The sequence below is a fragment of the Balaenoptera acutorostrata genome, chromosome 16 (assembly GCF_949987535.1).
Source record: "Balaenoptera acutorostrata chromosome 16, mBalAcu1.1, whole genome shotgun sequence".
Classification (NCBI taxonomy): domain Eukaryota; kingdom Metazoa; phylum Chordata; class Mammalia; order Artiodactyla; family Balaenopteridae; genus Balaenoptera; species Balaenoptera acutorostrata.
In genome coordinates this window covers 26,843,449-26,858,796 of record NC_080079.1, presented here as the reverse complement: position 1 = coordinate 26,858,796, position 15,348 = coordinate 26,843,449, and the positions used below count along the sequence as shown (strand labels likewise).

General features: G+C 56.0%; 1 protein-coding gene across 3 annotated transcripts in view; it reads left to right on the top strand.

Annotated features, from left to right (window-relative positions):
- SUFU (SUFU negative regulator of hedgehog signaling) overlaps positions 1-14,587 on the top strand; it is a 111,472-nt gene extending 96,885 nt beyond the window's left edge. For all 3 annotated transcript variants that reach the window (XM_007187244.2, XM_007187243.2, XM_007187245.2), the window contains 2 exons: positions 8,806-8,874; positions 11,317-14,587. In XM_007187244.2, the coding sequence (XP_007187306.1) occupies positions 8,806-8,874; positions 11,317-11,406 (159 nt within the window). In that variant the 3' untranslated portion in view covers positions 11,407-14,587. The remainder of the gene's footprint in view (positions 1-8,805; positions 8,875-11,316) is intronic.
- The last annotated feature ends 761 nt before the right edge of the window (positions 14,588-15,348 follow it).

Below are 15,348 nucleotides of genomic sequence, written 5' to 3'. Positions count from 1 at the left end.
TGTACCCGCCCCCTCGCAGTCCTCCCGTGGCAGCTCTTGGCGGCTCCTCTTCCTGAGGGGCTGGTTGTGAGATGCCATGTGGAGTGTGGATGCTGCTGCCTAGCCCACCAGCTCCAGAAGCACTTCCTGGCCTCTCCCCCGTACCCCGAGACAGGAGCGATAACTCTCCAGGCCCTGGCCGTTGATAATTCTGTTTGCCACGGAAATTCAGGTTTGAGGGATGTGAGACTTTCTGCACACTGGGTAAACCAAAGAACAGGAAGCGGGAGGGTGAAGCAGGATGGGAGGAAGTGTGGAAGCCACTCTCGTGCTATATGGAAAGCCCACCAGAATTCCTAGAAAGTGGGCATCTGGACCTGGACCGGGCGCTGGGCTGAGATGGGCAGGCCTTGGCACACAGAGCCTCCCCCATCTAATGGTTCTCCTGTTCTTCCTGATGGACACCCAGCTTCTCTGTGCAGAAACCTGCTGGCTTTTCCGGAGTACTTTGTCCCTCCTTTGCTCTTCTGGCTGGAGCACAGCTTCAAGCCATTGCCAAGCTGGGTGCTGGGGCCTGAGAGCCACAGGCCTCCTTCCAGCCCCTGCCCCGTCCAGGTCTCTCGGGTACTCGACCCAACCCTGACTCCCACTCCCGGATGTATTAGAGGAACAACATCCTTTTTTGTTTGTTTGTTGGGGGCATGGGAGGAGGAACACTCTACCTTACCTCTCTCAGAAAGGGAATCTGACCCTGATCTAACAGGTGACTCTGCCTTGTTTGTGGTGTATGGTGGAGGGTGCGGGTGGGTGGAGGGATTACCGTAAAGGGGAAAAGAATTTTGCCGGTTCTGTGGGGTTAGCCTGGTCTGTGGGGGTCTGTGAAGTGTGTATAGCATTAATGTAGGCATGTTTTTAGTCTTTGAGTGTCTGTGTCTCTTCCTCAGGCCAGCTCCTCCCTCGCCCTCCCCACCAAAATACTAACCCTTAATTAAAACAAACGGCAAACAAAGGACACCAACCACACTGCCAGACTAAGCTGAGGTAGAAATGGAAGCCGGTGCTTTAGGGATATTGTGTTCCATAAATTATCTTGCCTTTTTCCACTGTTGTTATTACATTGTTTCATAACAAAATTACTTTGAACCATAAAGTTATAAATACATTTTAAAAGTCCCACTTGGTAACATTAGATTTCTGTCCATGTGGTGTTGGTAGTTGCTGTAGCAAAAGCCCTGAAGTATAACATTTGAAATTAGCCCAGCACAAGTGGAAAGGTCCTCCCCCCAGCCCCATCGTGTCCCAGGGCACCGGGCTGCCTCTGTGGAGAGCAGGGAGGGGGTAGGCCTTCTGCCTGGGCAGAGCTGGGAAGGAGTGGGGAACGAGGGACCGTGTAGGAGACCCCCAGCCACTGAGAGGTCACAGGTCATCATTCCTAGCAGGTGACAGTGTGTTGACAGGTCTCAGCAGAAGTGTCCTCAGATAGCACTTTTGTGTATTGAAGGTTAAGCACATTTTCTTGGAAAAGTAGGAACTAGAGTCTCCCCAAACTCAAGAAGAAATTTCACCCAGTTGCCTTTCACATGCTCAACTCTGAACCTGTCCTTGGAGCCCCGCCATCCTCCTTGGAACATCTTCCTGCCCGCAGCGGGGATGGGGGGGGAGTCAGCATCTCCAGTTTTCAGCAGCCTGGGGACCTGGGCCTCCAGAGCACTCGGCAGATGTCATGTTGCCCCCCAGTCCCCACGAAGGTCTGGGCCCAACCCTGATTTCCAAGCCCCTGATCCTCCGGCTACTGGTGTTCCCTTCCAGCCCTGTTCCCCCTCGCCTCCCTGGCAGCCCCTCAGTGAGCTTGAGCACTCGCCCTGCTGACTCCCAGCACATGGTCCCCTCCCAGGCGCCGTTGCCCCGGGAACGGGAGCTGTGGGAACCAGCCGCTGGCCTCGGCATGTTTCAATAAAGTTGCTGTGCTGGGAGCTGCTTAATCAAAGGCCTGTGTTATGGGCTCATTAGTGTGGTCCACCACAGGGGCCAGCTCACAGGGGAGCTCCCCGGAAGGCTGGCTGGGGCCCGCTCCCCAGGCACGCACCCTAACTCACCAAGGGGTTTCTCAAGACCCTTTCCAGGGAGCCCTGGGAAAACCGCTGCCCCTGCCCCCAGGCCAGCCGGTCCTCAGCTGTGAAGCCAACATCCACACCAGCCCTCCTCCCCACCCCGCCCCCAAAGCAGTCAGCACTTTCTGCATCTGACTGGCAGCCCGCCTTCCTCTTTAGGGTCTTGCCACTGTGGTCACAGGCAGCTCCCTAGCTTGTGGGAACCTGGGCTTGTAATTACTTGTGGGCCTCTGAGTCTCCCTCTGGGGCTGCCTGTCTCCCCGGGAGTCTGAGGACCTCCTGGAGGCCTGGGGTCAGGCTCATAGTCACCAGTGAGGGCCCACTCCACTGGGCCAGGAGGGACCCCAGGCTCCTCTGGAGGGAGACCCCAACAGAGGCCTGCCCTCACCTCCTACAGGAATCTCTCACTCATGCTTCCAGGATCCAGGGTGTCTCCCTGACCCCTGTGTGGCCAGGCCTGCTGGGGGCAGAGCATCAGGAAGGAACTGGATGCAGCAGCCCTAGGACTGAAGAGACCCAGACTTCTGTTCTCTTGGCTGCTGCTTGAACACTCCCCGTTGGTCCCAGAGGAGTTGGGAGGGGCTAGGATGACTTTCTTGCATCAGCCTTCAACAGCCTTGGAAGCCCTCACTCCCAGCCTTGGCACCTTGTTCTGGCCTCCAGCCCAGGCCTGTTATCTCTTGGGGAAGTGGCATGGCAGAGACACCCCACATGGGAGAAGAGGGACAAAGGAGAGCCTGAGAGAAAAAGGCAGCAAGTGAGGGAATCTGGGCCCTTTCCGGAGCTTGTGGAGTGGCCCCAGACAGGCCTCCACACCCACCTGCTCCTGGGCCTGCACCTGCCCTCCAGGCTCCTCCTTGCCCCATCTCACCAGCCCCAGGAACGTCAAGGCCCCGGCACAGAAAGGCAGGGCTGTCTGCAACCCCAGAGTAAGCACAGTGGACACTCCCTGCTTCCTGGAGGAGCTGGAGAGGCAGGAATCCTCCAGTTCCTTAGGCTCTTCAGTTTCCATAGGTTGACACCGGACTCCTCCGTTTGCCCTACCATTTGCTGTTTTTATCTTTTCTGAGATGGTAGAGGCTGTCCACCAACTCCAGGGTTGTACAGGACAGTCTTCAGACCAGGGGGAGGCCTGCCAGCGTCCTCTCCTGCTCGCCTTCCCCCAGCATTCCTCATCCCAGTGGCTTTAACAAGCCTCTCTCCCTTGAGTCTGTCAACACCGGGCTGTTAGCCTCTGAGTGGGAGCCTGGCCCAGAGCTGAGTCGTTCATCCGTCCCCAGCCAAGGTTGATCTGAAGGGGGAGAAGTCGGCCCCAGAGGTCACACAGGGGTCACATCACCAAATATGAGAATATTTTTTTAAGCCCTGCAATGCTTTCTCAGCTGTGTGGTGTCTGACAGCTCACCCAGGTGGCCCCCCGTTCCCAGCCATTCCCTACCAGCCCTGATGGGAGGCCCAGGGCTTGGGAGAAGACACCCAGCAGCTGTTCAAGTGGGCTTCGCTTCTCCAGGCCAGGTTTGGGGAGTCACTGCTGGGCTCTCCTCCTAGCCCAGCGGCTGACTCACCACTGTCCTCTGGACAAGCCGCTGCCTTCTCCTGTCCCCATGTACCCATTTGGATGTTGTGTGGAAGACACTTGGCGATCCCTGGCCCAGGCCCTGGGCAGCTCCTCTTCCGTGCCTCTGCTCTTTCTCCTTCCACTGGTGAACCTGGCCACGACCTGGTCCCCCTGGAGACCTTTGCTTGGGCTGTCACGGGGACCTCAGTGTCCAGGGTACAGCCGTTAGGGTTTAAATGCAAGCACTGTGCCTAGGGAAGTACAGCAGCCTCCCTTTCGGGCGAGGGCTGTGGCGGCCCGGTCTGCCCTCCGCAGCAGACAGCCAGAGCAGGGGGAGTCTGAGCCCGCTCCTGGCCACCTCAGCCAACTCCTCACCACCCAGCAAGGACAGGAAATGAAGGTGGCCTCCCTGTGCCACCACTGCAGTGGTAGCTGCCACACACACCTCTGCCCCCGAGCCTGGGGGGCAGGGGTCCTCTGGGCTGTTTTCTCACTTCTGTCTGGCCGGTCAGGGTTGGGGGGACGCAGACTGGCCTGCTTCCTGGTCCTGTGTCCCCCGCTGCCATTGTGAGTGCCAGAGCAGCTCCATGGCAGGCTCTGCCCCGTAAACAGCACATCTCATTCCCTGAGAGAAGGAAAGGGAAGGAAAAAGAAAGCCAAACTTGTTGGGAAGCAAGAACAACGTGTCAACACGAAGAGCAAACAAGGCCCCAGACAAAGTGTGGATTGTCATGCTAAAGGGAAGGAGTGGGCTTTGTCAGTGCTGTTTGCAGACTCAGAAATATCATTGACCGCAGACATTTGAATCAGATCTACAGCAGCGGGGCCCCTGCCTGTCCCATAGCCAGGCCTGCCCAGAGCAGGCATTGATGAAAGATCACTTTTCAGGTTCCTTCTGGAACTTGCTGGGGCCTGGGGAATTGGGAGATTGTTGACAATCCTCCGTCTTCACCAACCAGCCAGGCTGGCCTAAGGCACTGGGTGTGAGCACCTTGGAGTAAGCTGCTGGCCTGTGTTCCAAGCCTCATCAAAGGTGGAGGTTGGGAGTGGGGGGCAGGGAGCCACTGCTCCCCTCCCAGCTCCACCAGTTAGAGCTGGTGGTAGAGCTGCAGCCACTAACTCATCTGTATTGGTTAAACCTGTGCCCAAACCCATTTCCCCTGTGAGTGTATTTCCCCAGCACTCCTGCCACCATGATCTCCTGGAGGGAGGTGTTGCCTTTTAAAAATGCAGATGCCTTGGCCTTGCCTGAGCTATTCAGCTTCAGAAGGTCTGGATTCAGAAGGTCTGGATGGGGCCTGGTATCTCTGTGTTTTCAAAATCCTTCTAGGGGAGTTTGCTGCTCAGATTGCTTGGGGGGCTTTCCCGTCTCACTAGAGAGTCTTCTCCCTCCAAGGGTTGCTTGTGCACAAACATAAGCTTTTATGCCCAGCTCTTGGTGAGTACTATCATCGATGAGTGCTATTTTCATTATTATTATTATTTCTACTGCTATTTTCTGGACTAATGTAACTGTCGTCTTATGTACACATTTACTAAGCTGACCTGGAAATTTGACCTGCTGTCCCCACTTGGAAACTGTATTGGGGCATGGTTTGCCTTCCTTTCCAGTTGGCCAACCTGGTTTTGAGCAGCTGCATGTCTGTGATGCCCAGGGTTCCAGCCCTCTTGAGCTGAGCAGGTGGCTGGGAGATGTGTCGCTGGTTTTCCAGGCCATTGGTTGAAGCCAAAGTCACCTCCACCTCCCCCATCAGAGGAGAGAGAGGAGTCAGCTCTGAGCATACAAGGCTTCTTGAATTGGGGTACTTTCCCCAGACAGGAAAAGAGCTTCTTCTACCACCATGAGGTCAGATCACTGTTCTTCTAAAGTCCAGACTTGTCTCCTCTTGATGCCCGCTCATCTGCACAATGGGAATGCTGGTTACCTCCCTTGCAGGACTGCCCTAAGGATTCAGTGAGATGATACCGGTCAAGCACTTGGCCCAGTGCCTGGCACACGGGGGAGGCGCTGCTTCTACTGTTGGCAGTATTATCATTACCACTGTCATTATCATAGCCTTTCCTGTTATTATTTGTGGCAGAGCCAGGCAGCTCCATGGGGACCCAGGGAGCTTCAAGAGCCCGAAGCCCCAGAATTGCACAGGCTTTTCCCACAGTTGCATCACAACGGCGAGTCTGTTCCTCGTGAGAGCGCCCAGGAGCTGCTCCATCATAGCTGTCTATCTCCAGTGTCCTGTTGATAAGATCTGTTAACATTCTCAGCTCCAGGTCTGAAATATACAAAGAACAGGGCCTGTTTGTTCAATCCAAGCTTCTAAGGTTTAACTCCCAAAGGAAATTAAATTAGGTGCCTGGAGCTATGACAGTCTATCGTGTTTCTTTGCAGGGAATGTCACCCTTAATATCATGCAGATCTCATGTATAATTTTACCCGTTTAATTCTTTTAAAATGTGAAGTTTCCAGCAGGAACCAACAAACCACCAAAAGTGAAAATTGAGGAGTGACTAGGGTTTGTCCCCTTTTTCGGTCTTACCATCCCCTCTCCCAGCTGAGTATAAAATGAGTCCACACACAGATTGTACACACTTGGTAGCTGGTCTACCAAAAGCCACCATAACTCACCCTCTCTCCACCACCAGTTCCAGACCTTTGTCAGAGGAACTGGCTTAGGACTGAACTCAGTGTTGGTGGGTTTACCTTTACCATTTCTACAGCTGTTTGGAGTCTCTCTGCATGGTCACCGTCCCTGTGAACCCTCCCCCAATCCCATCTCACCCCCAGCACTAGCTACAGTCCCAGGCCTATTTACCTCTCTAGCAGAAATGTTCTCCCTCCAAAGTATTTGTGGGTTAGAAATCAGTTCAGCCTAGCCCGGACTGGAGCCATTGTAATATAATTGGGTTTTAGGTATGCTTGTGTTTGTGCTAGCATTTGCAGAGATGGCAGCAGGCCCCGGAAATGCCAAAAATGTGAATGTGACTTTTGTACTACTCAAGCAGACTGGTGATAACTGGTAGAGAGACTCTGGGCTTTTGGGGGGGTAGTGGGGAGGGAGAGCCCTGGGATAAGAGCAGGAGGAGCAAGGGCTCCAGCTGTGGGAGGAGGAGGATCAGGGTGGGATTGGGAAGGGGTCACGGTGGTCTGTGAGAGGAGTCAGCCAGTCCCGCCTTGGGGAACCAGGAGGGAGGTAGGAGGGGGCACCTCAGGTGGGCATTTCCCTGGACCGGCTTTGCCTGTCTAAACCTTGTCTCTGTCTCCACTTGAAGCCTGAGCTCCTCAAACAGAAACTTTGGTGAGGAGTTGTGGGCCAGTGGTTGGAGCTGTTTTGTCCCTAACTGTGGGCTTGCAGCCTGAGAAGGAGATGACCTTTGGCTCCCTGTCAAGCGCGGGAAGGTACTTGTCCAGGTGGGGAATGGACTGCCTTCATGCTTGTGTCCCTGAGGCTCCACCCAGGGCCAGGCCTAGCAGAGGCACCCAGGGAATGCTTACGGAATCAAGTAGTTGGATGGGCAGACGAGTGGAAGGATCAATAAATGAGGAAATGTCGTGAGGGTAAGACCTCAGGATTTGGAAGCTGTGCTCTGGGCACTAACGTTAGAGTCCAGACAAGACCAGGACCTGATCTTGTCTCAGCTGCTCACAAACCACGTGACATTGGGCAAATCACATAACCTATCTGTGTCTCAGTTTCCTCATCTGGAAGGCGATAAGATATATGAGCGGTTAGCACGGTGCCTGATGTGGTGGTGTTTTTTTACCCGTTCACTTGGGGTAGTTTTCTCATTCCTTGCTCACACCTCCAGCCCATCAACATCCTTCCTTCGGAGCCCTCTGTCCTGTGAGGTGCCCAGTGATCCTGGTTGCTCGCCTTCCTTTCTCTGCCATTTCACTTGATCTCACAATCTGACTTTATTCCAAATGTTGAAACTTATGTTCTCATCAGAGTGGACAACTCCCAGGGGAAACCTGATGGGTATTTTCTCAAGTCCTGGATCCTCCTCCTTGTCACAGGGGACTTTTCGTCAGAGGAGCCCCTCACCTTGGTCTTCAATTCATTGTTCTCTTCCTCTGTCCCCCCACCCCCACCCCGGGCATTCACAGGCTGCTAGAGAAGGCAGAACGAGGCGGGGAGAGCCACAGCCCGGGGGGACAGAAGGGTCTGCTGCAGAGGTCAGGGGGCCCCGTTGACCAGCACGGGGAGGAGAGGGGTAGAGGAAGGGGTCAGGCTGGGCAGAGGAGCCAGTTGAGAAGATGGCCCACCAGGCTGAGGAAGCCCTGGGTACCCTTGAACCTTGCTGCTAACTGTGAAAACTGCTTTAGGGGGTGAGGGTGGTGGTTGTGCCTGCCGCATAGTGGGACCAGGCTGTCCTCTACGTCAAAGTGTGAAGCCACAAGACACCAGACTAGAGCAGCAAAGTGGGATAGCTGGGAGATGCCCTGGAGAAGAGGTTTCTTAAAGGAAAGCTTGAAGAACTCAGTGGCTGAATGGGGCCAGCAGGGCAGGGGTTTGGGAGCTTCCAGTCTGAGGGGAAGTGGAGGCCATGGATGAAAATGGGAGTTAAGGAGTCCCTTTCCCTTCTGTAAAATGAGAGAGGTTGGTATACAGTCTCCAAATTCTGCAGCTCAGACGTTCTTGGATGTACCTTCCGGTGCATTTCCAGATTCCAGATGAGGCTTGTGTTCCAAATCCAGACAGATTTCTTCTGTCCTACCAAGTGAACCTGGTTGGGCAAGGACGATGTTGGAATCTCTCTTCTCTGCCCCTCGGCTCTTCTGTCTCCTCTCTACCATACTGCAGCACGCAGGAAGCCCGAACTGCCAAAATAGGGGTTCCTCCCAACCCGTTCTCATGTCCCTTCTGGGACCAGCGCCACCATCTCTCCAGATGTCCCCCCCTGCTCCCCATTGTCCTCTGATGTCCTTCCTCCTCTGCCCCAGTCCCTCTGATGTGGTAGGCAGGTGGTGGTGGGAGTTGGGGGCGGGGTGTGGGTGACAGTCGGGGATAGGCCTCAAGCCCTTCCCTGTGTCCCTAGAACACATCGCAGTGGCCTCATAGCTCCTTAATGGCCCGAAGAAAGGTCCACAGCTTGGCAGTTAGCAAAAAGACTATATATTTTTAAAAAATAATAAAAGCCTGTCTTGTGCCTTCTTCCCAGATTCTGTTGACTGAAGAGTTTGTAGAGAAAATGTTGGAGGACTTGGAAGATTTGACTTCTCCAGAGGAAGTAAGCTGTTTGATTCTCTCTGACGGCAGGTTCCAGTCTCCAGGAACCTCTGTGTGTGTGTGTTTGTGTGTGTGTGTGTGTGTGTGTGTGAGACGTGTGGAGATAGGCTGGAAGGGAGATGTTAAATGGCTTTATTTCTCTTCCCTGAACCACCCCCTACCCCACTGCCAACCCTTGTAAGGACACCCAGCAAACTGTCTGAATTGCCAACTCCTGAGAACCTCCTTGAAGAGGCAGCCAGGGCCTTCAGGCTCCTCATTGAGGAGCACAGAGTTCTCCTCAGCCCCTGCTGTTCCCTGGCAGGTTCTGAACAGAAAGCCCACGCCTGCTGCCAGAGAACATTCCACGGGAGAGTTCTGGTGGGCAGCGAGGGACTCCTGCGCTTGCCTCAGGCCACCCAGGAGCCACTCTGCTTCCTCCCTTCTCTGGCCATGAGCTCTCCCCTCTGGTCCACTTCTTCCAGCCCTAGCCGAGCTGGCGGGCCAGGTGGGGGCCTGTGCTTTCCCTGGCTGTTCTGCTTGGGTGTAGGAATGGAGCCCATAATCCCCTTTGTTTTTCTTCCTTGTTCCCGGCATCCTCATTTGTGGGGACTTACCTCATCCTGGAAAGTCCCTTCCCCTCCCCCCGGCCTCCTACCAAGCAGCACCCCAGCGGGTTGAGCCTTCCTGGCCTTAGTGCCCTGCCCGATAGGTTAATGGAACATTAGCAAGCTGGCTGTCCTCCTGCTCTTCTGGGCCCTCCCCTGCCCCGGGGCAGAGACAGACCCTTCCTTCGCCCTTTGTGCCAGGAAGTGTGTTTGGGGGAGAGCTCCTTCACCTGCCAGGGGCCAGGCTTCCAAGCTAGAGCGAAGCCAGGCAGGAGCCAGCTTTCAGCCAGGGCTGGAGCTTCCAGTTGCCGGGGCTTCCAGGGCCGAGTCAGCCAGGACACGGAGGCCTCCGACAGACGTCCACGGGGCGGAGGACAGTGCACAGGGCAGGACTGGCCCGTCCAGGTCTCCAGGTGAACAGGAACTCCTCAGAGCCTGAGGTCACCCCCAATGGGATAGTGTCTTCTCTCTCCTCTGGGATGTGGCTTGATAAATTAACTCATTTATACATTCAAAAGTCACCAAGTACCCAGTCTGTGCCAGCCAGTCAACCCCCGCAAGTCACCGGTCCCTGAAGCCTGGCTCGCATTCAGTCAGACCAGAGCCAGCTGCCCAGAAGTGCTTCCGGGGAGGCCGTGTCGCACAGGGGTGGCACCATGCCAGACTGCTGCTTTCAGCTCGGGTGCTCGGGGGTGGAAGGGGGGCAGTCCAGGCAGGAGGGACAGGAGCCAGGAGGAGCTTAGGAAAGTAGGTCACTAAAAATGACTTTTTTCTCCTTTCCTGTCCGGAGGCTGTCCCCACACCCTGCCCTACTGTCCACTTTGGTCCTGGCTGGGACAGTCCCCCGTCAGAGGGAGGGAGAGGGAGCCAGCCGGGAAGTGGCAGGCCCATCCACTGCCAGCACCAGCTCTAGGCAGGCTGAAGGCCCTGCTCTTCCCTCCTTCCCAGACTGGCCTGTCTTCTTGCCTGGCCCCGGGGCAGCAGGAGTCCTAAAAGGCAGACCCTGCTCCTAAATCGGGGAGCATCTATGAGCACCATAGGACCCATGCAGGGTCCTAGCATACAGAAGGAATAAGATAGGTCAGCCTCTTCCCCTACCCCCACCAGAAGCTCGAGAAACACAACTGTAGGCAAATCAGTGATTCCGGGGAGTCGGGTAGGAAGACCTTGGGCTCTCCTTGGCCACTGCTGGCACCTCTGGGAAGCAGGTGAGAATGAACAAGGGGGAGCAGGATGGGGGTTTACTCCTCTCGAGAATGAACCAGGCCCAAGAAGTCACCTTAAGCCACACTAGCCCTGCTTCTCGGCACTCACCGAGGCCGAGCCAGGGCCTCCTTCCCTGGGGACCCTTTGGCAAAGGCTATAGAGGGCCAGTTCCAGCGTTCTTCCCCACCAGCCTCAGAAAGAAGCCATGGCAGGGACAGGACCGCAGAGTTCCAGACCTCAAGCCACTTCCCTGTAGCATCTGCACCCTCCCCTGCCCCCCATCCTCTAGCCCCTGGGCCTCAGGGAGCAGATTCCTTACATGCTTGAGGCAGAACCAAGGAAGTGAGCTGGAGGGAGGTCAGCACAGTCAAGAAAGAGTTAGAAAACAAGCCTCCTCCAACCCCAGTTAATTATTGGCAGGGCAAGGGGAAAGGAGGGGGTCAGCAAACTCCAGCAGCTTGACCCCAGCCGCCCACCTGGGTCTAGCGTTGGTGACTGAAGCCAGGCAACCAGTGGCCTGTCTTGCCCCCAGCACCCAGGGGACAGGGCCTTGGTGAGGGTCCTGGCCTCTCTCTAGGCAGCGTGGGAAGAAGGCAGTGGGTTCTGCTAACCGTGTATACTCTGGCTCTGTGCTTGTTCCCCCTCCGCAGTTCAAACTTCCCAAAGAGTACAGCTGGCCCGAAAAGAAGCTCAAAGTCTCCATCCTACCCGACGTGGTCTTTGACAGTCCGCTGCACTAGCCTGGGCTGGGCCCTGCAGGGGCCAAGGGAGAGCCCAGCTGCTCCCCGGTGACTCCAGTGTAACAACTGCGTAAACGAGACTCCCACAAATAAAAGGACAAGTGTGAGGATGACCACGCAGCCACTGCACCCGTAGCCCGCTGGGATGCCACGCACAGGCCGCAGGCCCCCCCTCACCTGCAGCTCGGGGGCCTCCCCCCGCAGCCGGCCAAGCCATGTGACCAGGCCCTGGCCCCAGTGGGCCACAGTTGGGCAAATGCCAACCTTCCCCTCCTGCCACTGCCACAGGTTCTGTTTTGAGATTTGCCTCCGGACCTCTGATGTGCTCCTAGGTGGAGACAGGCCTCGTTCTCACCTACCCTCTGCCACACAGCCCAGCAGGAGGGAGGCGGAGTGGCCGCCTGTACGGCCCAGCTCAACTCTGGGGAGGCTTTGTTAGTCAAGCTCCTCTGGCCGTGGAACGATTCCTTCGATCGTGTTTGGTTTTCTTCCTCCTTATTTTATTTTGTAGAAACCGGATGGTATTTTATTGCTCCTCAAAGATGTCCAGAAGCCATCTATATAATGTTTTTTAAACAGAACTTTATTTCCAGATGAACTTTCTCATTCTCTCAGACAAGGGCCTGGGGCCGTCTCCCCCTGAGCTGCCACCAGAGAAGGTGCCAGTGTTCGCCTGCCAGTCCGGGGCCCTGAAGGAGCCAGCTTCGCAGAGAGGCTTTTCTTCCCAGCTGGGCCTGGTGGAGGCGAGGCACTCCCCCATGCAGCCTTGAGCCCGGTTTAGCTGGGGCCAGGAAGGGCTGCTGCTGGTTCCCAGCTGGACTGGGTCCCCACAAAGTTCAAGGATCATCAGGATCTCCGAGACTTGGTGACTGCAGCCTCACCTTCCAGGCGTTTTCCTCCCAACCAGGCGTGCCTGAGAGAGGGCGAAGCCCAGCGCTTCACAGACCATCCCCACCTGCCACTCAGGGCCTGGGTCTCCAGCTCTCTGCCACTCCCATCCCATTTCCTCATCCCCCGGGCCTCCCAACCTCCAGGCTGCAGGACTCCGGCTTATTAAAAACAGAAAAATCAACCTCTCAACATGTCTTTCACTTTGGTTTTGCAAACGCTGCACTCTCCCGCGCTCCCGTCCTCCCTGCATCCATTCATTTCTCATCCTTCATTCTCTACCCCTTGTCCTGTCTCCTTTCCTGCATCCTGGCCTCTCGCGGTCCTTGGTCCCTCACCCCAGTATTGCAGATCTCGTGGTCTTCCTATCTCATAGCCAACCTATCTCTGGCCCGTGGTTTTGGGGTTCTTCTTGGGTTGTCTCCCACTTTTGACCTGGAATCAGCAAGCCCCTTTCGTGCCCTCTTACCCCCAATTCCAGGGACGGCTATTCCGAGATCACCCTTCAGGCCTTTCCAAAGCAAAGTCCTTTTGTCTGTCACAGACCACACAGGCCCATGCCCTGTCCCTGTCTGCAGCCGCCACACACACAGGCACCACCGGGAGTGCCAGGGAGGTCCACGGGGTGCAGGACGCCTCTGATGAGCAATCTAGCCAAAGAGCTGCCTCCAGGGGCCGTGAGGGTAGTGGCCAGGCTGTTGGACTTCCGAGGGGCCACTCGGGCCTGGTTCCTTCTCTGCATACACCAGCAGGGCTGCCTGGTTAACCCCATCAAACTCAGCGCTTCACGGCGGATCAGCCTGGCACTTGGGAGAGACGCCGCCCCCAACACACAAGCGCCGAAGGTGGAAGCCCCTCTGGACCTGATGTTGGCAGCAGCTGTGCCTTCTGCTCTGAGGACTTTTCCAGAAGGACGTTTCCTGGCCTTCACCCACCACAGCATCCCTGCCTTTAAAGCTCTTGTCTTCAGACATTTCATGGCCAAAGAGGTGCCATCGGCTTGCCTCCCTGCTTGCCATCCTGACCTGCCTCTCCACAGATTCTTTCTTTCTGGGGACCTGCCTCTACCTGCCTGGTTTGGCTTGGGGGGAGGGGGTATCTTCTGAGCTAAGTTTTGTTGTCAGTGTGGGAGGCAGAAGGGAAGCAGGGGAGCTCTGAGACGATGGGCCTGTGAAGCCTGTGGCCCCTTCCTGCCCCGTCAGTGTGGGGAACCTCCACAGTTCGGCCGGAACCAGCCTCCTTCTCCTTTCCCTACAGTGCATGGGCTCTGGGGGAGTGGTGGAACATTCGCCGTCTCTGCCCAGACCTCCTTTCCCTTAGGCGGTGGTGCCTTCCAGAGGTTTCTCAGCGAGGAGGCCCTCCACTGAGCTTCTGGCTGGTGAGAGGGGACCCTCCCTGGGGACGAAGCGAGGCTGACCATGGGGCATGCCCAGCACAGCACTTGGCATATGATGGGCGCTCACTAGATGGACCCCTTCTTTCTCTCCCTGTAGCTCTTTGGGAGCCCTCACCTCATAGTAAGTTGGGGAGGTAAGAAACCTCCCTCCCTAAATCTGCCTCTTCCACAGGCTTTCTCGAAACTTGCCCCATCCTACCCCATCCCTCCAGGTCCCCGTGGCTGAAGCTTCCGAGAAGAAGGGGCTCCCCCATGCTGTTTGCCAGCTACACGAGGCAGACGCCCACGGCTCCTCAGGTGCAGTGTGGGCTGCAGGAGGACCACAGACCCAGCTGCCATTCTGTGGGGCTGGAGAGGCTCATGCAAGGTCTCAGGTCTGGCTGAGGAGCTGGTGCCTCTTCCTGCCCTTCTCTTCCCAAGGCGAGGCTTCAGGGCAGGGGCTGGGAAGCCTTGGGGAGAGTCTAAAGGGCTAGCATGTTTTAAAAAATAAACACAGGGTCTTGAGACTGGGTTTTGAGTTGAGAGCAGGGGAAAAACCTGAAGGTCGGCCCCTATGGGGCAGACCAGGAGAGAATTCCCTTGACTGTATTTTTTTATCTGGTTGTCTTTCCTCTCTGGCTTCTAGGTCCCTGTGCCAGGTGAGGTACCTGGGTCCCTGTTGTAAGTCAGGAGCCCTGTAGAAAGAGCCCTCCTTTTGTACAAGTACCTGAATGCTGCAATGAGCAGACTTTTGTAAAATTTTATATTAGTTTCTAATGTCAATGGTGACTCGGTTCCTGGGGGCTGCAGCCAGCCTGGGACTTTTGTAAGAATTTTTGGGTGACTCACTTAGATGTCGTTTCCTTCTTGCCCCCTCTTCCTCTGTGTAATCTAAGTGCATTAAACGTATTTGCAGAAGTGCCTGGGTCTTGTGCTCCTTTCTGGCTGCCTGGAGTAGGGGAGCAGAAAGCCAGGGGCCCTGCCAGAGGGGGTGGGTTGGACTCAGCCACTTAGAAGAAGCCAGGATGTGGAAAGGCCCTGAAGACTGATGTTGGGAGTGGAGACGGTGCCAGGGAAGCAGGATCACACAGCCTGTGACTCTTCAGTCATGCAGAAATGACCTCGCAGGGACAGGCTCTCTTTCACTGGTCTTGAATTCCTGTAAGGTCAGGGGGGTAGGAGGTGGAACACAGTCTGGGGAGATGAGTGTGTGGGTAAAGACCCTCTCTTCTGCTTCATTCTCCTACCCACCTCTCAGCAAAAAACCCTTTTCCCTTGGGAAGGCGGGCCTTCCTCAGGTCCACTTTGGAGTCCTTACGCCCCTTCCAGCTATGGCAAGAGACAGCACTCCCCTCACCAGGCACCTAAATTCAACCTCCTAATCCAGGGCCTGGGGGAAGGATAGAGGGGCAGCCTCAGAACTGGCCCACTGGGTGACACAGAGGCCAGCCTACCCTTCCTGTTAAATCCTCTGGGCCTGGTCTGGGTGAGGAGGCAGGTGGATCTTCCTTCCTTGGATCGCCCAGCTCCTATCACTCCAAGACCTGGTGTGGCAGGGCAGAGCCTAGTGCTAGAGGGGGAGAAGGCAACAGCCTGGGGCCTTAGAGGCAGGCAGGAGTGGGTCTGCACCCAGACAGGGTCCAGGAAGCCGCAGGACTGCTCTGGGCCTTCACACATTC